At 39.4% G+C, this 26,905-nt stretch overlaps 1 protein-coding gene across 12 annotated transcripts in view; it reads left to right on the top strand.

Annotated features, from left to right (window-relative positions):
- DST (dystonin) overlaps positions 1-26,905 on the top strand; it is a 289,433-nt gene that overhangs the window by 194,721 nt on the left and 67,807 nt on the right. For all 12 annotated transcript variants that reach the window (XM_063150658.1, XM_063150659.1, XM_063150655.1 and 9 more), the window contains 13 exons: positions 1,319-1,495; positions 4,140-4,263; positions 6,117-6,325; positions 6,596-6,913; positions 7,097-7,263; positions 7,806-7,962; positions 8,207-8,333; positions 10,804-10,866; positions 11,653-11,888; positions 13,477-13,606; positions 15,193-15,392; positions 16,385-16,880; positions 17,820-19,294. In XM_063150658.1, the coding sequence (XP_063006728.1) occupies positions 1,319-1,495; positions 4,140-4,263; positions 6,117-6,325; positions 6,596-6,913; positions 7,097-7,263; positions 7,806-7,962; positions 8,207-8,333; positions 10,804-10,866; positions 11,653-11,888; positions 13,477-13,606; positions 15,193-15,392; positions 16,385-16,880; positions 17,820-19,294 (3,879 nt within the window). The remainder of the gene's footprint in view (positions 1-1,318; positions 1,496-4,139; positions 4,264-6,116; positions 6,326-6,595; positions 6,914-7,096; positions 7,264-7,805; positions 7,963-8,206; positions 8,334-10,803; positions 10,867-11,652; positions 11,889-13,476; positions 13,607-15,192; positions 15,393-16,384; positions 16,881-17,819; positions 19,295-26,905) is intronic.

A 26,905-nucleotide genomic window follows, 5' to 3' on the forward strand; every position in this document is an offset into this window, starting at 1 on the left:
TCCTGCTTAACTGCTATGAATAGGGCAGCTAATTTGACAATTCTCTTGACATGTTAAATTTCTGCAGTTGGTTTATTGAATTACTTTGAGTATGAATGTAAAGATTTCATAGCAAAATTTTCAGATAGCTTATTTTTATGCACATAAAATTCCCATGCCAGCAACTTGATTTGTCTATTTTGCAAATTCTATGATTTCCATATATACATTTAGAAGGGTTATAAGAGACATACATATTTGACAATAAATATGCAGAACAAAGTAGACCTTTTGTGTCTCTAAGGACAGAATTCTAAAAAGTGAGAGTGTCCTCAACCAGTGAGAATTTCCAAGAAAATGAAAAATTTGTGATTTGTAAATGAATTGGTAGTAACCATTTTTGCCTTTTGTAAAGTTTCTTGCTTTTAATAAATACTTAGGTTGCTTTTACTTTTTTTATATATGTATTTTCACATGTCTGAGACATGATTTTATAGGCTTGTATGTTGAAAGAATCCTAAAGTCAGTTCTTGGTTAACTGGTTATATAAACAGACATGTTCTATGTCTGCCCACCAGATGGAGACCAAGTACCATTTGTGAATATTAAAATACAGTCTCTGGAAGGTTCAGAATATAAATATTTAATGTAACAGTTTATAAATATTATGACTTGATACAATCAGATTTTGCTTGTGAAATCATCTTCAGAAAGTCTGAAAGATTTTCACTGACTTTTTTATGTGACAATTTGCTGTAAACATTTTGGGGCATGCTAATATATAGGTCTAGTTAGGATCTTGTTAAGATGACATTTTAAAGTGAATAAAACAAAGCATATGCCCAATACCAAGGCACATCACTTTGGATTCACTATGCAGATAAGGTAGTTACGAAAACAGTTCTCCACTGTCTGTATTTTAATGAGCATACATATCTCTCCTGATTTAAAAAAAAAATCTAGCTTCTAGTGGCTTTCTACATTTCTACTTTCCACTTGCTTTCTACAGTTTTGGTACCAGAGTTCTGATAAAGAATCTTTATATCACTGAATCAAACTTTATTCCTGAAGTTTTTCCTATTCTAGTACAGCAAGTAAGATTCCAGTTTTGCACCCGCATCAGTGGTTTAATCCTAAATCATCCTTTAGGAACACAAACTGGGAAGACCTGCATAGCCTGTCCAGCTGTCATGTCTTAGATCAAAAATCAATTAGTGAAATGATGGCAGGAAAAAACGATGCAGTACAACAGGAATGAATGTTTGCCTTTGAGATTGGTATGAAATGCAGCATGCAGTTAATGCCTGCATATTTGCTTGTCTCTTTTTTACTCTTTTAGTGTAGCATCCTTGGAAATAACCTTAAAGACCTGGTGGATAAATACCAGCATTATGAAGATGCCTCATCTGGACTTTTGTCAGGTCTCCAGGCCTCTGAAATAGCTGTGAACAAACAACTCTCAGAGCCAATTGCAGTGGATCCCAAAAATCTCCAAAGACAACTTGAAGAAACCAAGGTGAAAAGCTTTAAAATGCAGCAGCGCTTTTGTCCTAAAAGGAATTGTTTTTTGTCTGGAAAACAGGATGATCTAATATAATCCAAATGGCTGCAGGCCAGATTCTTGCCTTGCATGGGGGCATACAGCTTCTATGGTTCTGAAATTTGCCTGTCCAGAGCGATATCTGAAAAGCATTGGGTGAAAAAAAATGGGTACCAAGATGCCATTAGCAGTGGTGACAGCAAGATGTGTTTTCTGTCTCTTAGCAAATGATAGGGTGAAATCTGGAAAGTTCTTGAACTAAGAAAGGATTTAGTGATTATGGTTTACTGTCAGAATAAGGCTTGGATAGGGTTCCAGATAGAGAAATCCATTTGATTGTTGTCTGTGACTCTTGACTTTTTTTCTTGTCACGTTTGTGTGTTACTTCATTATGAAAGGGCTCATACCAGGTGAACAGTGTGATGTGAGTAGTCTGTCTGCCTGTTTCAGTTTCACCCAGTGCTATGTACCCTTCAGAGAGTGAACTTAATATAATTTGTGTTGCGCACAAAACCAGTGGTTTTTATTTTTTGCCTCTGAGGATGCAACTGGTGACTTCATGTAAATCCTAGTATAGGCAAGACAAGTTAATGATAGAGCTTATGAAATAAAACTCTGGATATCTGTACAAAGTGTAGGTTTGGAGAAGGCTTTAGGAAGCCAAGTATATGGTAAGCAATATAAAGTTTCATAGAGTCTTCATCTTTGAACTGACTATTATATTTTCATAAACACATTCAATCACCTATACTATAAAAAAGCAAGATTATTTGGTTTTTAGTGAGCAAGACTAATGGTCAGGCACTTCCTCACTGTTTTGTCTGTGCTTGGTGAAGTATCAGTGCAGGTCAGACACATTTACTATTGAAAAATCATAGTCAATGGCTTTTGGAAAGTACATACTTTAACCATTTCCCTCACATCAGCCTGAGCAGTAGTTATCTTTATCTATGGTGTCTTTCAAATTGGCCACTGGAAATGCTCAGCACTTTGGTGCATGACAGGAAAAGGAGACAAATCACAGCTGTGTTTAAGACAACAAAATTAAGAGTGTGAGTTGTGAGCTCCTAACAATTGAATGTTTAGGTACATTTGTGCTTCCAAGCACTGAAAGAGTAGGAATAAAACCAATCACAATTTGAAGCTTCATTTAAACTTTTTGTTCCTTATGCCAAAATGAATTATATTCTCTATAATGCAAATTTTCATGGATATAATACAAAAGGAGTGAGTGCTAGGGCTCTTTTTATGAAATGTCTACATGGATTACTTGCCACACAAAAGAGGCACTCAATGGCTGTGAGTTGGGAAGAAGGGAGAGGGTACAAAATGTCAAGAGATTCAAAGGAAGAGAAAAAAACCAGGAGGCTGAGGAAAGCAAGCCAATTAATGAAAGCAAAACAAAGAGTATTTTGAGGAAGTCAGGTGTTGCAAGTTAAAGCTGTCCCTTGTAGCCAACACATGCAGCTGATAATCCAGCTAGACACAGACCTTGGCAGCATGGTGAGGTCTAATCTTTTTATGGGGATTAGCTGTTCTTCAGAATATTCTTCACTGCCTCTGGCATCAGCTTGCTTGCCTTCTGTTAGCATACAAGGTTTTCTGGTACATCTTTTTCTTTCTTTCTTTCTTTTTTTCTTTTTTTTTTTTTCCTTTCTGCACAAGCTAGCCTAAGCCTCTTCAGATCTCTTGGAGACTCATTGTGTCAAATGGGTCAGCAAGATGATGCACTGTGTTCTGGCACACTCTTATTTTCTGGGTACCAGTGCTGAATGCACTGATGAGATTTCTTTGTGCTGGCAGGGCACATAGGATTACCTTTTCAATCATATATTCATTGAGTATCAATGAATATCAAAAAATAAATGAGATGTCCCTTTATTTTCGACTTGTATAAGTTTCAAGTGAATCAAAACAAACACTAGCACAGAGGCCTGAAATAATTTTAAAGATTATTTACCCCAAAGTACTCTTACACACTACAGAGATAAAACCACTAGAAATTGATTCAGCCTTATTGTTTTTGTTGGCTCTGGAGTAAATAATGGCTGGGCTAGTCTCTGAACGTGTGTTTCTTGGTTAGATGGACAAACCCAGGCAAAATTCAGCCACACTGCTTCAGGGGGTCCTGGCTGTGAAGGCAATCATCTTGTTTCAAGCTATTCCTGTTTGTGCTACAATATCAGCCTGATCCTTTGTCAGTACCACTGCTGGTGAATGTGTAACTGCTGCTGTTGATTGTGTGCTTTTCCCTCTGAATTGTTCTTCGATGCTGAGTGGAAAAATGTGTTTGTAATTGTCTGTACAAAGGGTCTCTAGAAACAATTAATCAAAAGACACATTTGAAGTTACATGCAAGAAATAAGTTGAGTCAGACAAGTATTCTAAAACATAAGATAAAAAAGATGGTACATGAACTAAATCAAGGGCCAGAAGGATAACAGCAGCCATAACCACTGGTCAGGATTTTTCTTAAGGAGAGGTCACAAACTGAGTTAGTTTATTCCAAATACTGAGTTTAGGTTCTGTGTCTTGCTAATGTAAATATGTACATTTACAAATATATGTAAAAATATTAACTGTACTGAAAAGCATAATTGATAATAGTGGAATTTTACAGGTTCTTCAGGGACAAGTGTCTAACCACCAAATTGCTGTAGAAAAACTGAAAAAAGCTGCTGAAGTGTTATTGGACACAAGGGGAGAGTTGACACCAGACAAAGATGAGATTCAGAAAACACTGGGTAAAGTGTTTGCTTTTCCTAATGCCTCCTTTTTATCACTTGTTTCTGCATGCATACTCTGGAAGAGAAAAATTACAGGGCTTCCACATTCTTTCTTATGTCACTGTTCAAGTCCATGTTTTGTTGAGTGTTAAGTCATTACAACACAGTAATTTTATTGTTGGTCTCTCTCCTTCATGGATCCATATGCTTTTAACTGTCATTTCATTTTTTTCTTTTTACAGAAATAGGGATTGCTGAGCAGAGGTAGTGATTTGCTGAGGATCATAAATTCTCCAGAGAAAAATGACTCCAAGGAGCCTGTTTACAAGCAGTTATTTGAAGTTTGCTTAGCTTAGGGATTACTTCCCTCTAACTTTATGAAACTGCCTATGAAGGGGTTGACTTTGGTAGGCTGCCAGATGCCCACCCACCTTCTCTCTCACTTCCCTTGCTCAAGTGGATGGGGTAAAAGATTTTTCAGATAAGATAGAAAAGGCCACAGGTTGATGGAGAGGTCACTCACTTTTTACTGTCATGGGAAAAATAGACTCGACTTGGCAAAAATTAACTTTCATTTATTGCCAAATAAAACAAGTTTGGGAAATACGAAACAAAAACAAATTACAGCAACATTATCCTCCCCTCCACTCTTTTTTCCAGGTTCACCATCACTCCTTCCTTCACAATTAGTGCCCCTCCCTCCCTGCCAAACAGTGCAGTGTGGATGGGAAATGGGTGCTTGTGGTCAGTCTGTCATTTCTCTGCTGCTGCTTCCTCCTCACACGTTTCCCGTGCTCTGGTGAGGGACCTCTCTGCAGGCTGAAATCTTTGAGGCTAATATTGTTCCAGTGTGGATGTAGGCTGCATTTCCTTCAGGAAATATCCACCTCCTCTAGCCTGGGTCCTCTATGTGCTGCAGTGTGGTTATCTGCTCCTATCCTCCACAGCTTCAGGGCAATCTCTGCTCCAGCACTTGGAGCATCCCTCTTTCTTTGACCTTCATGTCTGCTGGGCTGTTTTCATACTTTCTTTTCCCTCATTTCTCAGTCCCCTGCAGTGTTTTCCCTTTTCTTAAATGCATTTTTCCAGTGGCACCACCAGTTTGGCTGAGGAGCTCAGCTGTGCCCTGTGATGGGTCAGCTGGAGTTGGCTGGAACCATCTCTGTCTTCCATAGGGCAGCCCTTGACCTCCTCTCACACGAGCCAAAAACAACTTGTCACTAACAAACCCTTACCAGCACCAAAACATTACCACCTACACCTAATACTTTTTCCTATCAATTTGAGAAGTAGCACAGCACTGTCACTGTCACCTGTCACTGTCTGAAGTTTGAAGATGCTCTGTGTGTATCACCCAGCTATCTCTTCATAGAATCCCATAAGTAACTTGCAGAAAAACAAAACTGAAAAATGGTGGCTTGACTCTTTGGAGTTGGTGATAAAACTCTATGGGAGGTACCTAGAGCTTTTCAGAAAGTTATTTCGAAAGTATTGGACATGTAATGAAGAACCATCTGGAGGAACCTCTCAGATCTCACAGTAACATAAGAGACATAATTGTAGAAGAGCTGTCTTAATACTGTGCTATTTTATTTCTTGGGAACAGTCAACAGCTGTCTTAAGCTAGAGCTACATGGAAACCAGTTTCTAACACTGGGAACTACAGCTGTATGCTACTCCATCATTTCCCTTGTCTGATGTGTGTCTTGGCTCTGTTGGTCTTTGCTTCCAAGTTTTTACTGACTAAAGCTGACTTTTTTTTCTTCATTTTAACATAGCAATTTTTGACTCAATTGGTGAGTGCTGGTGAAGTAAGCTAAAAGCTTAATTTGGCTACAAGAAGAAATTGAAATATATCTTCTCTTTATCAGATGATATTGTGGAAAGATACGACAATTTATCCAAATCTGTGAATGAGAGGAATGAGAAGCTTCAAGTAACTCTGACACGATCCCTAAGTGTGCAGGACGGTTTGGATGAAATGCTTGATTGGATGGAAGGAGTTGAAAAGAGCCTTAAAGAACAAGATCAAGTGCCTTTGAATTCTGCTGCTATTCAGGACATTATTAGTAAAAGCATTGTAAGTAGCATTCTTTGAAAAAAATAAACAGTCATTTGATAGTTCAGATTTAAAGACTGAATTAAAATCTTAGGTTGGCACCTTTCATGGATTAAAAATACTTACCAGAGAGGAGTGTTGTATGAAGTTAAACTGCTCATAAGGATTTTTGTAGCTGAAATAGTTACACCAATGGTCTAGCTGTAGTGGTTTGTTGCTTTATATAGTAGAGGAATTTCACTGGTTAAAATTTAGTTGCAAGTAATACAAAGTAGTTCTTGTATGTTTCAGATGCTAGAACAAGACATTGCAGGTCGCCAAAGCAGTATAAACACTATGAATGAAAAAGTGAAGAAGTTCATGGAAACGGCAGATCCATCCACTGCATCCACACTGCAAGCTAAAATGAGCGAGCTTGCAGGAAGGTTTTCTGAAGCAAGTAACAAGCATAGAGAGAAGCTTATGAAAATGGAAGAATTGAAGACTAAAGTGGAGTTATTTGAAGGTCTTTCAACAAAACTTCAATCATTTTTAGATGAGAAAAACCGGGCTCTAAGTGAGACAGAGGCACCAAGAAAGGATGTCAGTGAAGTGTCCCAATACATGCAGGTACTCTAGCATTCAATTTGTATGCGTTGGGGGTTCTTAGTCTAACTCATCTAAGTGATTGAATAAGAAACAAGGCATGTTTTGGTTTTTTTTCCAGCATTGGTTGGTTAGCTAAAATCAAAAGTTTAACTTTGAATGAGTGATGGTAAAGTCTGATATGAAGAATGTAATCCTATTTTGCAGGAAGCTAGTGTAGAATTGGCACAACACAAGAAGGATCTGGAAGTTTTGAAGCAGCTCCTTGAAGAACTTTCATTCTATGCTCTTCCTGGAGATAAAGCACTGGTATCAGAAAAAGTAAATGCTTTGTCAAAGAAATTCAAAGAGGTAGAGGAGACAATAAAAGAAAAGTAAGTTGGATAACCAAAGTGTTTCCACTTTGGCTAATAACACAGTATGAATGTTGTGATTACTGCTATCTTTTTGTATGCAATCTGAAGATATTGCAGTTGACCAGAGTAAATAAGGGATTTTTTTCTTGGAAGGAAAATATTCTATTTGAAAATGTGTCTGTAGTTAGTCTCTCTGGCCCAAGAGCTCTAAAAAATGCCATAAAGATATGTAATTTTTCAAAATTTGTGACATTCACAGGATTGTTGGCAATTTTAAGAAAACCCTACTTCTCCCCTTCTGTGACAGAGCATAAATTGCTACTTGTGTATATTGCTTTAGAGTACTATTTGGCAACAGGCTGCAAAGGGAAACTGGAGAAATTGTAAGAGATTTCATAGATGTTACCTTGCAGTAAGACTAGGTTCTGCACATTCTGCTTATATCCATAAAATTTGCTTTTTGACACTTTAAATTTAGGAATAGTAATATCAGATTAATAATATTTACTGGTTTAATTATTAGAAGGAATACTGTTATTCCTTTGTTTTTAATTGTCTAGAGAAGAGGATGTATCATCTTGTCAGAAAGAAATGGATGCTTTTGAGCTCCTTGTAGAATCATTAAAGAAATGGATAAAAGAGACGACAGAACGAATTCCCGCAGCACAGCCCTCTCTGAATACAGAGGAGTTAAAGAAACCTTTGGAAGATACATTGGTAAGCCTTTGCAGAAGTGAAATCTGGCTGAGGGAAATAAGGCACCTATTACTAATATTGAAATAGAGATTTAAGATGTAAGCAGTCACAGTAATTGGGACTAGGGGTCTGCATTTACATTCCCATTTACTTTTGTAAGTTTGCAACAGATTCCCAAGCAGCAAAGTTGTTCCTTTCTGTACACTAATGCTCTTAAGTTTGAAGTCAGTTTTCTAATGAACAAATTACTGTCTTTCTTGAACAGAATTTAAAAGATGAATGGACATTAAAGGCACCTGAACTGCAGAAAATGAATAGCAGAGGAACTTTGCTGTGTAGCTTAATCACTGCTGTGACTTCTCCTGCAAAACTGAGAGCAGTTGCCAAATCAGGTATGGTTTTGTATAACCAGGTAAGCCTAACATGCCAAGAATTTTTAAAATCTTCAAGACAAAAATTAATATTGTTTCACCCTTGGATTAGCATTCTGAATATTATGGCTTGTGAGAAAACACTTAGCCCTGTCTCTTCTGACCATTGTTTGCCATTTCTGTTTAAACTGTCTAGCTGCTATAGAAATTCAACACACATTTTCATTGTTTTACTCTGCCAAAATAATGCTGAAGTGTGCTGATGTAAAAGTTTATCATGTCCTAGAGTTGTTATGGAATTGCCAGATAGGGAATAAAATGACAATTTCACAGTTGCCTTCACCTCATCCCAGAAAGCTTCAGAGAATGAGAAATTGACTTTTTCTGATCAGTGTTGGGTGCTTCACATATCCATCAAGTCTGCAAGCAGGAGAAATACAAATCTTGCCTGGCAAACTCTGATGTACCTGCACAGAGATGCCTATTTAAAGGCCAAAAGGCTATTCTGTGACACCAAGCAAACACAGAAAGGTTTGCAGAGTTGTGGATTTTTTGTTAGAAGAGTGATGAGGAGATGGTTTATATAAAAAAATGAGCCTAGGTAAATATACTCATCCTAACATGATATCATAATTGGTATTAGTCAGTGTTTTATTTGAAACAACAGCACAGCAGGGAAACAATTTTTAATCTCAGCATGATTTTCCTGGGCCAAAATGTATTTTTTTGTCTAGACCAGCTAAATTCTACTGGCAATCATAATTTAAAGATGGCAAGTCTGTTTTCATGATTTTTTTTTACTCTAGTGCTAAATATTAATTTGTTTTACAGAAACCAGTAATTCTGCCAAGTATCATTCCAGACATAGTTCAAGGACATTGGGGCATTTTAATGGCAATAAGCACATTTTCAGTCAATTCTTGAACTGACTAGGTCTGGAAATAAATTCAAGTGTGTTGGCCTTCATTGGTCATCTGTAAATGACTGGAAGGCTGGGGCCTGACAGAGGATACCTATTGGGCAAAAGTAGAACACTTTCTTTCTTATATCTCTTTGTAATAGCTGCCTCTGGTTTTGTTTGGCTTGGTGGTTTTTTTTTAATTTTTTTTAACTTGAAATAAAAATCTTTCAAAGAACATTTTGGAATCTTCTATGATCTATTTGGGCTCATTTCTCTGCCTCTTTTCTACTCATATGCATCCAGATAGAAAAAATAGTTAAATAGCTATCACGTAAGAGCAGCTATAATCCTCCAGACCAGAACATTTGCCCTCCTTGACAAGAGCTGTACTGTGTATCACTTTATTGCAGTTATAAATACCAGAGTCCAGCTAAAAGAGTGTGAAGATCCACAGGACTCTGGCTGGGGTCTGTGACTTCTCTTATCTGGTTTGTTTTCTCTTGCCATCCTCCAGCTGCCACTAATGTGGTCCTCACTGTGCAGCTGGTACTGTGCACAGCCTTTTCCAAGGCAACCAGTAATGTTCCTCTGCTAATTGCTCTTCTGGGAATACATGTGTGCAGGAGAGCGGGAAGTGATTCTCCCTGCAGCTCTCTGCAGTGTGATCTCGTGGCCCTGCTCTTTGCTCTGACTTCATTTTACAAAGCCCATTAGCTCTGGTTTCAGAGGCTGTGATATTGTAGTTAATCAGTAGGGCTGCCTCAGAGTAAGGATTTCAGGTATAAGAGGGCCACATTGCAATTCCTGTCATGGAGCACATGCTTCAGTCTTGCTTAGGACAAGATAGGGAGGGATTAATCCAGGCGCTTTCGAGAGCTTTCTGTGCAGAGTTACAATGCACATAAACCAGAATCTTTTTAAGTTGGAAAAGACCCTTAAGATCATGAGGTCCAAACACTAACTCAGCAACTCAGCACTGCCAAGTCAGCACTAAACCATGTCCCCAAGCAGCACATATACATGGTTTTTAAATACCTCCAAGAATGGTATCTCAGCCGTGGGTAAAGGTGCCCTAGGTAAGCAGTGCCTTTGGTTGTGGTGTCTGCAATAAGCACTCTGAGCCTCTTTGCTGTTTAATGTTTTCTGCTCTCCTCAGTCACAGCATTTGCCAGCCCATCCTCTCCCAGACTCCACCTGTCCCAGTTGGATAAAACTGTGTTCTCAGTGGGGAACAGGGTCCTTTGGGGAAGGAAGGAAGGAAGTGCTGTAAGCAATCTGGATGAGAATAGCCTCACAGCTAGGGCACAGAGCCTCGGCCCTGCTCAGTGCTTTAGTACAGAACTGTGAGCAGCAGGAGTGCTGATACTCCATACATATGTGCACCCCTGTAAGGTCATGCATGTACACCCCACCCTCTGTGCCCTGCTCTGCTATGTGATAGTCCCTTATGGTCCTGGCTGGCTGGAGCTTCGTTCTTCAGGTTGCAATGACAGCTATGGGTCATGATCTTTGGAAGAGGAAATGAAGTGCTGGGGTTATGGTGGGGAAAGGCTCACATAAGCAAGAGGCTTCATCTCTTTTGATCCACAGGTGGCACAATTTTAAATGGTGAAGGAGGAGCTCCAGGAACTCAGGATTTCTTGAAAAATAAAGGTCAGTAAAAATTTCAACATGTGATAAAGAATTGTTGCTTGCCAATTACTGTTAAATGTGGAAGTATTTTTTTAAATGCTGTAGATAAATCTGCTTGTAGCAGTCATTATTAGACTGAAATTTCACATCACCATCACATGAGACAATTACATTGACTAGGGCATGATATTATAAGTAATTGTAACAATACCTATCTTACTATTGTCTTTGAAGACCAACCAATCTGGCCTTGTTTTCTGAATCAATATATACTTTTATATATACACAGGGATGGATATTTTAATATAAGACATGACTTTTGAGAAATATCTTTCAATGGGGATTGAAACTTTGACACCCATCAGAATTCACAACATGTGTATACACACAAAGACACCCATTTTATATACATTTCTATCACTGTGACTGACTCTTTTATAGAAACAAAGGAATTTTTATATAAGGACTTTATAGTAGCCGAACTGTATCCCAGTATATTCAACTTTTGGTCATGGAATTGTTACTTAAAATACTAAAACAGCAATGGGTAGAAAGATTGAAACATGTCTGTGCACTTGTATGTATTAAAATAATTATTTCTGTGAAATAAGAAGTTCTTGCAAATAGGAACTTATATTAACTCATTCAGATGTAGTGTTGCCACATTTAGAGTAGATTGGGAATAACTAACATATTCAGTGACTTCTTAGGGGACTATTAGCTACTGTTCAGTACTGATTCACTACATTCAGTATTGTTTCAAGGGCTTGTAACTTCTAACACAGTATTTGTGCACTCTTTTTACAGAACTCACAACTGTTCAACAAGCCATGTCTAATGTAAATCACAGCTATGAAGATTTGGGAGTTTTATTGAATGAAAAGATTTCAGAACTAGAAAGTATGCTTTCAAAAATGCAAAATATTCAGGAAGAATCAGCCTCAATGATGCAATGGTTGCAAAAAATGGACAAAACTGCATCAGACTGGGAAGCTGCTCCAACAGACAGTGAAGCAGTTAAAGCCCAAGTTGAACAACATAAGGTATTTTGTGCCTTCAAACAAATACTTTCTCTTGTAGTTATTAGGCAGATGCTATGAAATAACTGATATCTCAGTCTAGCTTAATGTTACAGAGAGTATTTAAATGAACCTACTAAGCATATTAGTCAGGCTTAGAGCAAATCTGGCAAACTGTGTCAGTGGAGTAAAGGAACACTGTGTCAGAGAGAATGAGTTTTGCAGGTCAGAAAATAATAATTTTGGTGGACAGTTTGAAAAGGTGAGGCTATGCTGATTGTGCAATAAACTTTTTTAATCTCAGTGGTTTAGAGGTTTATAACAGATTACTTTTAATATCTGAAGGGCTGTATGTGTCCAAAAGCTGTTTCTGCAGCTGCTGGCTCACTGATGCTCCACAGACCTCCCGGTCTCTGCAGCTGCAGTGGCTTATGTCTCCTCCAAGGCAGTGTTTCTCTTCAGCAACCCTGTCATGCTTGTTAAGTTATATAGCTGCACAACAGCCTCCTTCCCCCTTTATAATTGATATGAGAAAACCACTGATTCAGCAGTAAGCTTCTGTCCTCTTTCAGCACTGGAGACATATGCTTCCCTAGCAATGAAGCACAATATTTACACGTGTAAGGTTCATCTAGAAAGGGAAATGTAATGGATAGGGAAAATTCTTTTCTTGCTTGTGATTGTATATAAACAAAGACAGAATTAGATTTAACTGAGTTTCTTTTATATTTGGTGGGTCACCTTTAAAAATTAACCTGACCAGCTACCAACTTCCTCAGAGTTGGATAACATTCAATCATAAAACTCAAAGTGTGAAAGAAAACCAGCTCTTTTTTCTTAACAGAGAATGTGCAAAGCTATCATGATCATCTAACCCGTAGTGTAGTAATAGAAAAGTATTCACAAATAGTTGGAAAACTGAGTGAGTGCCCAGGCAAGAGTCATCTGATGCACTGGACCTTTTACTAGAAGTTCTACATCAAGTACAGTTTGTTCAGTGTTTACTTTTGTGGGTTTTGGATAATTAATAAGAAACATTCACTTCTGTCTGCAAGAACAGCATTAATTAGGATTTACTGGAGTGTCTCAAGTTAGAGATCTGAGGTTCTCTTCTGTTAGGTTTACACTTAAAACTCTGATTCTCTTTAAATTATGGGTTTAGGAGATCTACATTAAATTGTCTGTGATAGCAGGACTTCTACTGAGGTAAATGAGGCCACACCACACCCGTCTCTGTCGGAGCTAGCTGGGTTATTTCTGCTGTGAACTAGATTGTATCAGTCAGTTTGCCTTCTGTACACAAATAGATTCCAAGTATATGTGAATATGATGGGACCTAGTGAATCTTATTTGTCTGAATTCTAGTTCTGTCACTTCTTCAAATTAAGCAATAATTATTAATATAATTGATATCTCTTGGGTTCTCTCTTCCAAAAAAATTGACTAGCAACATATGTCCTTATAACATGTTTTGAGATTCATAGCAGAAAAACAGTATATGTAGGCTAGATTTCTTTTTGTCCTCATGTTTTGCATCTCAGTATTATGGACTGCAAACTTTACCATTCTTCTTTAATTTCTTATTTATTCATTTTATCACCTAAATTTTCAGCTTTTTGAAACTGAATTAAAGCAAAGTGCAAATAAAGTGCAGGAACTGAAGGACAAAGTTACAGAGCTGTTGGAGAAGAACCCTAACTCTCCTGAGGCACCTAAGTGGAGACAAACATTGGAAAAAATAGGTATTTCAATAAAGCTGTATTATAGCTCAGACTCATTTGGAAGTTGTTTTATTATGAGTTTTTTTAATTTATTACAAATAACAAGTATTTTTGATACCTTTTTTCCTCTTACCTCTGTGGAAATAACTCCTTTTGCAAGCATGTAGATCTGAAGTAATTCCAGTCACGTCCATGGGCTTTGAATTTGTATTAGTGCACAGGCTATAGCCTGACTCCCTGTTTGAGAGGCTTTATCTTTTTCAAACGTTGTGCAGCTAAAACTTGACTGGCCACTTACAAGCAACATATATATTTTGTTCTTTTTACAAAATATAAGGTGATTCTAATTTCATGTAGAAAATGGTTTGAGTTCTTGGTAGTGCTCTTCTGCATGTATTTTCCCCATGAACTAGTGGCTTTTGGCATTTTTTTTTGCTGTTTTCTAAAACAGTGTAAATGTTGCTAAAAAAATAAATGTTGCTAAAAAACCTGTATAAATGTTGCTTTTAAGAAGCCAGTGAAAATAAAGAAAATTACCATGCTTAGTCAATAGGTTTTGAGATATTACAGCACTTAATTGTCATGAGCTTTTAAAAATTGGTTTTATGTTAATCATATTTTAAATCAATTATAGGTCAATAGCATGGTATCAATCTTGTTTCATGGTGATAGGCATTTCCATTGCTGCACCAACAGTAATTTTGAAGCTGAGAATTTTCCAGTCTGTCCTGCTTATTTCAGAGCAGAACTCTGAAAAGTTTAAGGGGCAGGTAAGGTCTCCAACAGACCCTTAGTCGTGCTGAAAGGGGATTCATACAGAATGAGCAGAGGACTGTGAAGCAGCAAATGTAACTGTAAAAAACAGGGATGAAAATCAGGGACAGGGAGACTTGGCAAAATACCAGAGCAGACTGAGCAAGCACTGACAGTATCACAGAGGGGAATGGGAAAGTTACAAGATTAAGACTCAAAGGCTGCTCTGGAAGCCACTTGCCATACTGGAAAAGACCACAGACTGGCAAGGTGTGAACCTAGGCTCACACAGTACTTTTGAAATACGTATATGCAGAAGTATTCTCATTGTCCAGCATTAGGTACCTGGTTAAGATGTTTTAGATGAATGGTTTTAGATGAATGATACAGACATTAGAGTTAGGCTTTTTCAGAAGGCTGTTCAGAGCTGAAGCCTAATTTTCTGCTTCTGATCATCCTTGAGAACTTATGAGGCTTTATTATTGACTAAGCAGGGATATTTGTCTATCTAAATCAGGAACCGGAATTATAACTGAGTAGAACTCTTTGCCTTCTATATCATTTGAGACCAAAGCCTAAATGTGGGGGAATTTCATTTAGTAATATTCTAGTATAATTTTATTACATGTGGAATATTCATTGCTCTAAAAATTCCACACGTGGCTGACTGTCATCCAAGTCTATGTGGGTCTGACTTATAAGATGTTATTTGCAGAGTCACTGCAATAAGGCATCTGGAGTTAATCAGCATGAAGCCTTATGAGAGAGCTCTGTTTATATTTCATATATAGTCTGCTGTCTCACAATCCATCTGCTAGAATATGCATGCAATGTGTTAACATTACCTTTGTTAGATTCCAAATGGAAAGAGCTCAATCAAGTTACATCTGAGAGACAACAAAAACTGGAGGAGTCTTCAAATTACCTGATCCAGTTCCAGACAGCAGAAGCTCAGCTAAAGCACTGGCTTGTAGAAAAGGAGCTAATGGTCAGTGTGCTGGGACCATTATCAATTGATCCTAATATGCTGAACACACAAAAGCAACAGGTTCAGGTGAGTAGTGCCAACACACACTATTGATTTAAGTTTCTTCTGCCTTTTTGCTATTAGCAAAGTACTATTTTGCATCTAGAGCAGAACATGGTTAGTATAAGCCATTAGATTTGTTTATCTTTAGGTATCAGCTTACATCATACTTGACTACGGTAATTACAAGAAAAAATTATCATAAGAGTGAATAGAGATCAGAAAAAAATAGAGAAAAATGTTGAGGAGACGTTGATCAATGTCGGTATTGTTTAAAATGAAGTATTTGAAACATGAACTATGATCTAATACTATGTGAAATACTATGACTCAATATTGGTTTATAACTGCTTCAAAAGTCTAGACAGATGGCATAAGACTATCATGTATCACTTCACAGTCCTTAAAAGTTCAACCTAATTGACTTAGAAAGGGTTTGGAATGTTCTGTAAAGTAAAACCATTACATTTGTCCCTTCTTTTGCAAGCACTGTGACTTACTGTCAAAAAAAACCAAAACAACTGAGAACCAGTGATATAAACTTAAAAGGTCTTACACTACACATTCAGTCATTTTGTGAATTAGCCAAATAGTCTCTGTTCTATAACAAAACATTGCAATATTATGTCAGAATACACCTTCTTTGAAGTTCTTTCTTAAGACAAATATCCAAACTGTCTAGGAAAGAAGACGCTACTTGAAACTAAGCAGCCCTTACTTTACTTGGTGTGGTTGCTTAATTACTGTAGTATTAACAGAATTCATTGTTTACTTGTATCTCCTGGTTGAATTTCTATTAGATGATGTATAAATTCACCTCATTTTTTTCTGTTTCTTTGATGTAGATACTTGGAAACAACACAGTTTATGTAGAAGGCACATTTATTTCACTGGCTTTTAAACTTGAATACACTCAACAATAGAGCTTAGCTACGACAAATTCTACATGAATTTTTGTCAGAAGCACTTTTTTTCTCATGAAGTAAATCCTTTTTAAAATTCTCTTTTTTTCCCCCTAGATTCTGCTCAAAGAGTTTGACACCAGAAAGCCACAATATGAGCAGTTAACTATGGCTGGGCAGGGGATTCTGGAGAGACCTGGTGAACATCCACCCTCACATGAAATTGTAAAAGAGCAACTGGCAGCTGTGGCACAAAAGTGGGACAGTCTAACCAGCCAGCTGAAGAAGAGATGTGACCGAATCGACCAAGCCATTGTGAAAAGCACAGAGTATCAAAGTTTACTCAGAAGTCTCTCTGATAAGCTAAGTGCCTTGGATAATAAACTCAGCAGCAGCCTGGCTGTGAGCACACAGCCCGATGCTGTGAAACAACAGCTGGAAATTGCTAAAGAAATGAAGGAGGAAATAGAACAGGAAATGAAGAATATAAATGCAGCACAAGCTCTTTGTGAAGAGCTGTCAACACTGGTTGGGGAAGAGTATTTGAAAGCAGAACTTACAAGACAATTAGATGGCATCTTAAAATCATTTAAGGACATTGAGCAAAAATCAGGTTAGTATTTATTTAAAGAAAGACAGTAACTAAGGCATAAAGTAAGGTAAAAGCTTGTAATAGAGGTGAGCTGAGCCTGGTGGCAGCTCTCTATCCAGTCCAATCCCCAAGCAGTTCTACATTAGAATTTAGAAGAATCCCCATGCTTTGAAAAGGTAAAAACAATACTGGGGATCTCTAGTGAATGGTTTAGGAGATAACTTGGAGTAAAATAACAAGGCTGCTTTTGTCATGTCTTCCTTCAGGTGCATCTTCACTGAATTAGAATGCCAAGAGAGGATGCTGTTCATTGAGCTACCAGCTTCATAGGGGCAGAGTATAAACCAAAATAATAATTTTTAGGCTAACACCAGTTAATGGCTTAGTGAAACACAGTGGTAATTGTATAAAACTGGCTGTGACAGAAAGGGGCTGGTAGTCTGCAGCCTTTCCATACCTTGTGAACAACAGAACTGAGCAAGTAATACATTGCAAGTGATATCATATTTGTTCTCCCTAGCAGCCTCAGTTTTGGGTTTTTAATTTCCTCTGGTTATGAGAAACTTCAAAGAATCTCCCTAGGAGGATGTATTGCCTGTAGGCCATGAGTTAGACACTATTGGGTTATACCACTTCATATTCCCTGTGCTTACACTTCCGAGTCCCAGGAATCACAATTGTGTGTTTTTTACCACCAAAATCTGCTCAAATGGGATCCATGTAGACACAGACTGGATAAGCTCACCTCATTTGATTCATGTCCTATTGCCTTCTGTATTACAGGAATGAGTCTGCCCCTTGCAAGAAACTTGGTTGTCTGCCAGTCAACCTTCACATACTAAGGACTGGCTTTCTTAAAATTAATGATCATGCATAATACAATCAATATTAGGGTTTTTTTTCTCACTGAATACTAGCAGATTCTGCTAATGAACCTCTGTGCTGCCTTCTCCTTTGTAGATAACCATGTTCAGCAGCTTCAGTCAGCATACACCACTTCTCATCAGTTCCAGCAGATGTCCAAAGACTTTGAGGGCTGGCTAAGCAAAAAGAAAGAAGAGCTGAACCAGGCTCGTCCTGTGTCAGCCAAACTTGAGGCCTTGCAATCACTCATTGAAGAACAGAAAGATTTTAAGAAGACAATGACCGATCAGATTAGTTCCTATGAAAGAATTGTTGCAGAAGGAGAAAGTATCTTACAGAAGACTCAAGGAGATGACAAAGCAGAGTTACAATCCCAAATTGCCACACTCAAGAATAACTGGGATGAAATGAATAAAAAGGTAAAAGAAAGGGAGGACAAATTAGCAGATTGTCTGGAGAAAGCCCTCAAATATAAGCAGCATGTAGAGAATCTGCAGCCATGGATAGAGAAGTGCCAAAGCAACCTGTGTGAATTGAAAGTTGGCATAAACCCTGTTGAAATAGAGGATTCTATTGTTCAGGTGAGGGCATGGCAGAAGGACCTGGATAAACACCATGGGATGGTGGAACTATTAAATAATTCTGCTGAAAGTTTGCTCAATGCAAGTCAAACGGATAAAGAAATTATTCAAGAAGAAACTAAGGTGCTGAATCAGAATGTGAAAGTGGTTACAGAACAGTTACATAAGAAGAGAGAGTGCTTGGAAAATATGGCACAAAGACTGAAAGAGTTTCAGGACTCATCCAGGGAAACTGAAAGACAGCTTAAAAGTGCCAAAGAGCATCTGGAAGCTCATGACTCACTTGGACCTCAGTCATTCAGTAACAAACACCTGACAATGATGCAGGCCCAGCAGAAAGCCTTGCAAGCTTTAAAACCTCACGTTGATTTAGCAAAAAAGCTTGCCCAAGACCTGGTGGTAGAAGCTTCTGATTCAGCAGGTGTTTCTGACCTCTTACTCCAAGCTGAGTCTTTGGAGCAAGAATACAGTACAGTGAAGCAGCAAGTTGAGGATAGGTGCTCATTCCTAGAGACCAAACTTCAGGGAATTGGCCACTTCCAAAACAGCATCCGAGAGATGTTCTCTCAGTTTGCAGAGTTTGATGATGAACTTGACAGCATGGCTGCAGTGGGAAGGGATCTCAAGGTACTGCAGTCACAGAGAGAGGACATAAAATGTTTCATGAAAAAGTTGGAGGATCTTATAATGAATAATGAAAATGCTAATAAAAACTGTAAAATTATGCTGGCCACAGAAGCTGAAGCTTCTCCTGATCTTGTTGGTATAAAGAGAGACTTGGAAGCTCTAAATAAACAGTGCAACAAGCTAAAAGACAGAGCAAAAGCCAGGGAAGATCAAGTGGAGGGTACTATTTGCCGTGTTGAGGAGTTTTACACTAAGCTAAAAGAATTTTCCACTCTGCTTGGGAGAGCTGAAGAACATGAAGAGTCACAAGGTCCTGTTGGAATGGAAACAGAAGCTATTAATCAGCAGCTGAATACATTCAAGGTAGGAAGATTGCTTTCTTACTATCATAAAGTGTTTTACCACAATACCATTTTATTAAACATTATAGTGAAAGAGCCTGGTTAAGTGCAGACCTTAGAAGAGTCTTGTTTCACAGCAGTCTGTTCTGCCTATATGCATTTTATCTGTTTTAAATGGGGATCTTATGCTCTAGAGAAGATTTCCTTTGCTACAGCTTGGCAGACATTGGGAATTTTACATCTCAGTGAAATTCCCAGTTCCTGCACCCCAATTCCCTCTTCACCTCTCTCCACTATCTTGTCTTCTGTAATCCATCTGCCTTTCTGTTTTTGAGAAACATCTCTCTTTGATGTCCATGTGTTACCCAACTTTCATCTTCACAGTGGTGTGAATTTTAGACTCCAGTGTTCACATATCAGCCCACATGCACTTTGCTCATCTGAGTAGTTTAGGTTTTTTTCATGTAGATATAGCTTTCAGAATATTTAGGTTTAAGATGTTACCTTTTGCCATTTTCTGTTCTGATACACTGGCCAGTTTTACCTCACTGAATTCCACTAATAAAAAGAAAACAGGCAAAATAATCTCTGTATGATATTGGGATTTTTCTGTAGCATCCTTATCCAAAATGCACTCCAGAGCTTCTGTGTGTAGCTTTTTTAATCTGCCAGCTAGCAATCCATGTCCAGCTCAAAGAAATGCATTGCAGTGATAGTGAGTGTTAATTGAGCTTTGCTGCTGAAATAAGTACAGATATTTGCTTGGATTAGGTTGCAAGAAATGAATTTCCAGTTTTCATCAGAATTATTTATAGATGTAAGCAGTGTTTGAAAAAGATCATAAATCTCCTAGTGGCTATATAGTAGCACTGAATATTCTGAGCAGCTCTGGTTTCATTCCAATAGAATATTGATTCAAATGTTTGTATGACTTGTACATTAGTTGACACTTGATGATAAAGCCCGACCTTCATTGCAGTATTTGATAAGCCATGCTGTTTGATGACCTTGGAAAAGAGTCATTACATGGCTGGCCAACAGAGGGTGCATTTTGCTTGTTTAAGCCATATTGGAAAGGAAAATTAAACCTGAAAACTTTCATCTGGGAATTTCAAATGGAAGTTTGAAATTTACTGTGAGTTTTGGTGATCTCTGAGAATGCATAAATAGAGACAAAAATCTTGAACAAATAGTTACATTATGAGGAGATTCCATTAGACTGGGAGGATTAAAATTGTATGCCACTCTATCCTAACAAGTCTATCTCAATTTAAAAGAGAAACAAATGGCTTTTCTTTGTATATGGTTAGTAAAACACTTTGGATATTGGAAAACAGCAACAGCTCCTGCTGTGAATGCTCTTGCTTACATTGACTGTACAGGACTTAAGTTGTAGCCAGTTTGGGATCTCTGATTTCACCACATTTCTTACATTTTCAAACATTAGCTGCAGCTTCATGTCTTTGTTAATGCATATTTTACACAATGAATTGTATATGTACAAATATGTATTTTATTATAAAGAAAAATGTTTTATTATAAAGGAAAGTGTTACAAGCTGATGAGCAGATGGTAGGAAAATCCAGTTCCCTGTGTGTTGTCCCAGTGTTGTAGATCATCAGGGCATTGGACACAACACAGCAGTTGAGCAATTTGGGAGTGAAAGACCTGTGCAGGCCAGTGGGGTGACAGCATCCCTGGTAATACAAGGGCTTATGTGGTAGGGAGACAAAAACCCTGGCGAGACATAAAGGAAAACAGTGATAGCAGCATGTTTATATCCAGAAGTCTACTCTGGTATTGTATTTATATGAGATATTTATAAGCTCAGAAATGTGTTTGGCTTGAAGCAACTATTCTAGGCCACGCTTTTGCTTATGATTAAAAACACAATGCCATTAAACAGGAGGTGAAGAATGATGAAAAAGTGAAGGGGTTGTTTAAATAAGTGAGAAGCAAATGCAGAAATAAAACAGCAGAGTGATGAGCCTTTGAAGAAAGGAAATAGGGAGACCAGAATGGGAAATTTTACTAAGTGAGAGTGTAGTAGTGAAGAGATACTGATAGCAGGAGGATAGGGATGAACTCTCCTAATGCTTGGTGTCGGTGCTACTGCAGCATATCGAAATTGCAGAAAGTAATCTATCTGTTTATACTCTTTGCCCTTCCAGAGAACAGTTCTGCCTGAGGCAGCAAAGTGTAGGGAGACTGGATGCCACAGATCCTGCTCCACTCGTGGTGTTTGTGTTTGCTCTCGTGTTTGTGCACGTACGCAAACATACACAACGTGAAAGTGTGGCTGTGGCCACAAAACCACTGTCTGGCTCCTTATGTCTTTAGCTTCTGTGGTCAGCTACAGTCAACTCCAGTTCCTCAAGAGTAAAGCAAAAGAGTTGTTCTTTGTTATAGATCTATTAACATGAAATCTTCACTCTTCAGGGAAGGATCTTGGTTAATGGGCCAGAGGTGTTTTTTGTGGTTTAACCAATTTTTATGTACAAAGAGTTAGAGCTGCGTGCATCTTCTTGGCATGACATTAAAACACATAGTGTTTTTTTAAAAGATAAACTGGCTTTGAGTTGTATTTTATATATATATATATTTAAAATGCATATGCATACTTGTTTTATTTACATTTCTTCTTTGTAATGTGCTTATTCCAGTTGGTATAGAGTATTAAATTGAAAGTAGGTGCCATCAGTGTTAAATTGTAAGCAGTTGCCATCAGTGTTAAACTATATTTATTTACAGTGCAGTTATAAAATTTACTTTCTGTAAATGAAAATTTCAGAGCAGTTAATTTCAAAGGAGGATCATGATTCTTACTTCACTTCAGGAAGAGTATAATCAAATGAAGAATTTATCTCAATTAATAAAACACACACAGAAAAGTAGTAATTAACTTGGCTTTGTAAGACACTTTCTACCCCAAAGTCTGTATGCAATGTGTAGATTAGTCCTGAAAGGAAATTTCAGTAAATTGGGTTTGTTAAGGTACACTGAGTCTGCTACTATTCTTCAAAAGCAAAACAAAAAAGAATTGTACAAATGGACTGAGCCAAACACTCTGGGTTTGAGTAGCTGCACAGTGCTAGAATGTTTGCAGTTGAAGAAGCATTTGCAGCTAGTTTCTCTCTGAAATAAAGAACTCAAAGTTGAATTATTTTATGTCATTCTTCTTAGTAAAACCAACATGTCACTGTTACAGTTTTCATGAGTATGTGGTTCATTTGATTTTTGCTTTTATTTTCGGATTTAAAGTAGATATAGTCATTAGAGGTTGCCTTCTAATTGGACTTTATGAGAATTTTTAGGTAGCCTGAGTATTCCTGCCAATAAGGTTGAACTAAGATTTTAATTGGCTTATGTTATAGAACCACAGAATTGTTTATGTTGGAAAAGACCTCTAAGAACACTGAGTCCAATGTTAACTCAGCACTGCCAAGTCCACTGTTAGCCATGTCCCTAAATGCCACATCTACATGTCCTGTTAGTTATGTACAGGGTGTCAGTCCTCTGACTTTTGCTTTGAAGGCAAATAATGTTGAAAGCCTAATCAGAAATTTCTCTTTAAGTTTCTCTTTGAGCTAAGTGTTGCACATCCCATGTGCTGTTTACAACCCCTAGAATAAGATACTAAAATCTTCCATGGGATTAACTACAGTGAAGGTCTGTATTGAAAATCAAAGGTAATATAAGCAAGTATTAAATATTTTTAAGAATTGCATTTTGAAAGTGACTTACCTGTCATACAAAAGTCTTAAGCAGAAACAGTGAAAAATGGTAAACTATTTTTAAACTGTTAAAATAATTTTGCTGTTGAACAAATACAGACCAATTTCAGCTATACACTTCCCCTAAAACATCATGCAGCACTTTCTGAATTACGCAGGGATCTATCTGGTTTTGGTTGTTTTGTGTGAAAATAACCATGGATGATAGGACCTTTCATCAAAAGTATCTAAAATTCTTTTTGCATCTTTACCATTATAGTATGTTCTCTGCTAGAGAATCCAGAGGTGATTATCTGGCATAATCCAAATGCTATATGGCTGCTCACCAGAGAGGAGGAAGAGAGAATTTGTTTTGCATGACCTTAGTGTTTTGATATGTAGCTGACTGTTTATTAAGTAAATCAATAAACATGAAGTGTGGTATGTTTGTATTTCTTGCATACAGTGTATCCTGCTTGCTGCTTAATGCAGAATGCTCAAGCTGATTGTAGTGAATGCAGTGTGTTAAGTTTCAGCACTGTGCCTTATGCTGTCCTTAAAGTGAGATCTGAATTGTCCCTAAAACTGATGGCTACTGTCACACCAGCGGCTCAGGTCGTTGAGGTTTGGCTTCTACTGGAGTGGAGCGGCTAGGTCATGGCAACTCCTCCTGTGGTGTTGGCAAATTACCTGTGAGTCTCCCAGCCCATCCCCTCCGTGGTTATGAGCTAGAAGTGTAGGTGCCAAGTGTCGAGCTGTATTTAAAAGATGTCAATTTCCAAAACTGGAATCTTTGTCCTGATAGGCTGGTTTAGGGCTCCAATAAATCCCTCTGAAAAAGAGCGGGGAGGGGGGAAATGATCTTTCAGATATAGTTAGGTTTTTTCCCCCAATATTTTAATGTTTCTTTCAGTGCGAACTGAATTCTTCAGGAGCGGCTGTCCTGTCAGCCAACACCACCCTACAGTCCTGCCTCAGGGCCAGTGACCAGACTGCAACTTTGCACGTCAGGTGGAGAAATGTGCGACTATTCCAACACCTAATCTAAACACTAGGCGAGCTTGGGGGATTTTTTTTTTTTTTAAGTAAAACAGCGGTAAGGTTTCGGTGTAACTTTGGAAAGGAAGCCTCCATTGAAATGACTGCTGCATGAGACGCGGCGATGGCGGGCGCGGTTCAAGCGCCGCTTCCTGCCCTCCCGGAGTTTCTCCCGGGCAGGCGGCCGGCCGGAGCGGTGGCGGCCGCTCCCGCGGGCTCCGGAACGGGGCACTGATGTCACCGCCGGGCGGGCACCGAGCCTCCCCGCCGCCTGCCCCGCCGGCCCCTGCACGGCACCGAGCGAGAGGCGCGGGCGGCTGAGCCGATAAGGAGGCATCGGACAGGGCCTAAGGGAAGGCAGCCCCCGGAGCGGCGGGCAGGGCCGGGGGAGGGCAGCCCCCGGAGCGGCGGGCAGAGCCTGAGGGAGGGCAGCCCCCGGAGCGGCGGGCAGAGCCTGAGGGAGGGCAGCCCCCGGAGCGGCGGGCAGAGCCTGAGGGAGGGCAGCCCCCGGAACGACGGGCAGAGTCTGAGGGAGGGCAGGGCCGGGGGACGGCAGCCCCCGGAGCGGCGGGCAGAGCCTGAGGGAGGGCAGCCCCCGGAGCGGCGCTCGGGGCGCGGGCGGGCCGGGGGCCGATGTTTGCTGGGAGCGGAGCGGGGCGTTCCTGGCGGCTGCAGCGAGCCGAGCCGGGGCGCGGGGCGGGCGGGACGCGCCGGCGCTGCTCGGCGGGGCTTTCCCTCTCTCCCTGCCTCCCTCCCTGCCTGCCTCGGCTCCTCAGCAGCTGCGCCTCAGAAATGAGGAGGAGGCGAGCGAGGGCAGCCCGCTAGCTGCAGCTCGTAGTCGGGACCTGCCGAATGTAAACCTGCCGTGCCTTCGGGAAACGCGCCACGCTTGCTCGGCTCTGCGGCTGCCTTAAAGAGCGCTCCGGGATGGCATCTGGAGAATAGGGCTGAAACATTCGTCTTCCGACGGGCTGCTCAAAGGACGCCTTGGCTTGGCTGCTAGAAAGTGATGTTTTCCTGTGGGACTTGTGGAGGCACCGCGAACGAGCCTGTTACAAGAGGAGGATAAGCTGCCTTTCAGATCAAGGTTATTTATAGCTACTGCCAAAAAAGTAAAGGGCTGTTTTATTATTCTTACTGTTCTGGATTTAACTTATTTCCCCCCACCCCCCAGGATTTTCTCCGTGCCTTGGTCAGGACCATACAAGTCACTGTGGATTCTGTCTTTTTAAGCTGCCGCACCATGCTTTATTTATAAAGGAGATGGGACCCTGCAAGCCAGCTAAATGGATTACAGTTAAGCAGTCATGTACAGAAGATAATGTACTGCCTTCTGTAACACTTGTTCATTTGAAGGCTTATTTGGGAGATTTCAGATACAGATTCTGACCTGGAAAAGTAAATGAAGCCTTCCATTGAGTATTTGACATATTGGGCTACTGCTGGTTTCTGCTATACTTAGTTTTTCTGTGACATTGGGACATTTCTGTTACTTTCTTACTGAAGCACTTTATATTTTGGGGGGTGGAAAACCTCATATCCAGGTAAAATCGAATTTAAACGGATGCACTGATTATGAATGACCTCAGCCACTTCATATCTTATGATGTATATTTTCGTATCTATGCATCTTGTGCTAAGGGCAAGTTTACTATTTCTTCAGATTGCTAGTGGTTTTTAAATGTTTGCCCTGAATCTGTGAAAACGGAGGTGTACTTGTGTGAATACTTTCAACATGGGGAAGCCACTTAGCAGGCCAGACTGCCTACGTCAGAATCCTCCATGTGTTGGCAAAGGGGAGGAAGATGAGGATCTAAATATTGAAGACTGCTACGTTCCCCAGAGGTCTATCTACGACACTGTGCGGCTGAATGAACAGATCGATTCAGGCTCCAAGGGCAGCCTCTCCTCGAGGCATTTCACAGACCGGACCTTACCCTACAGTCACAGAACACTGGACATCAGTACTTTGTGCTCCAATGGTGCCCTTACTTCTTCCAGTGTTTTTGAGCTCCGAAGCCGTGAAGCTAACAAGTTGGATGAGAAAATGATCTTTGATGCTCTTAAGCTGAACAGCGATATAATTCGGACAGCTGGGTTGCCCAAGGTGAAGTCTCACACTGAAAAGAAGGAGCATAGACGGTCATGGAGAATGCTTGTTCCACCCAGCTTTCCAGATTACACTAATAGAAGTGAAAGCTCCTTTAATGAAACTGCTGATCCATCAGAGGCAGCTAGACTAGGCAAATGCAAATGGGGTACGAATTCTCTTACCTCGGAAGAGGATGATTCTGGGTTGTGCAGCCCTCCAACAGAAAGGGAAGATAAACAAGATACACCTTTACCAAGGGAGCAAACTCAAATACCAAGTGTGTCTTCTGCAGAAGATATCCATGTAGTAGGTCAGTTCAGACCATATATCCCAGCCATTTGCAGAGAGCAGCAAACCCCACTGCTTGCAAGCATGAGTCTCCCTGTCAAAGACAACGGCAGACTGGCTTTGCATGATATTTTACCCTCTGCAAAAGTAAAACAAAACAATGCCCAGACATGTGAGAGTGATCAGGAAGACATGGAGGGGAAATGCTCTCACTTGCAAGGTTTCAAAGAGCAAATTCTGTCACATGAAGATCCTCTTCAAGGTGATGGAAGAAGTATTACCCCTGACAAAAACGAAGTGGAAAATGCATATGAAGTTCATGAAAAAACAAAAATACAAGTCACAACAGTAGAGGAGGATTATGTGGATGATGTATCTCTTCATGTAGATGTTTATTACACTAATACTGCTGTAAATACCAGTGACTTGGATTTAGCAAAATATGAAATTTTATCTGATACGGAGGAATGCAGTGTAGCATGTACAGGCTCAAACGAAATGG

Source organism: Melospiza melodia, chromosome 3 (genome assembly GCF_035770615.1).
Source record: "Melospiza melodia melodia isolate bMelMel2 chromosome 3, bMelMel2.pri, whole genome shotgun sequence".
NCBI classification, from domain to species: Eukaryota; Metazoa; Chordata; class Aves; order Passeriformes; family Passerellidae; genus Melospiza; species Melospiza melodia.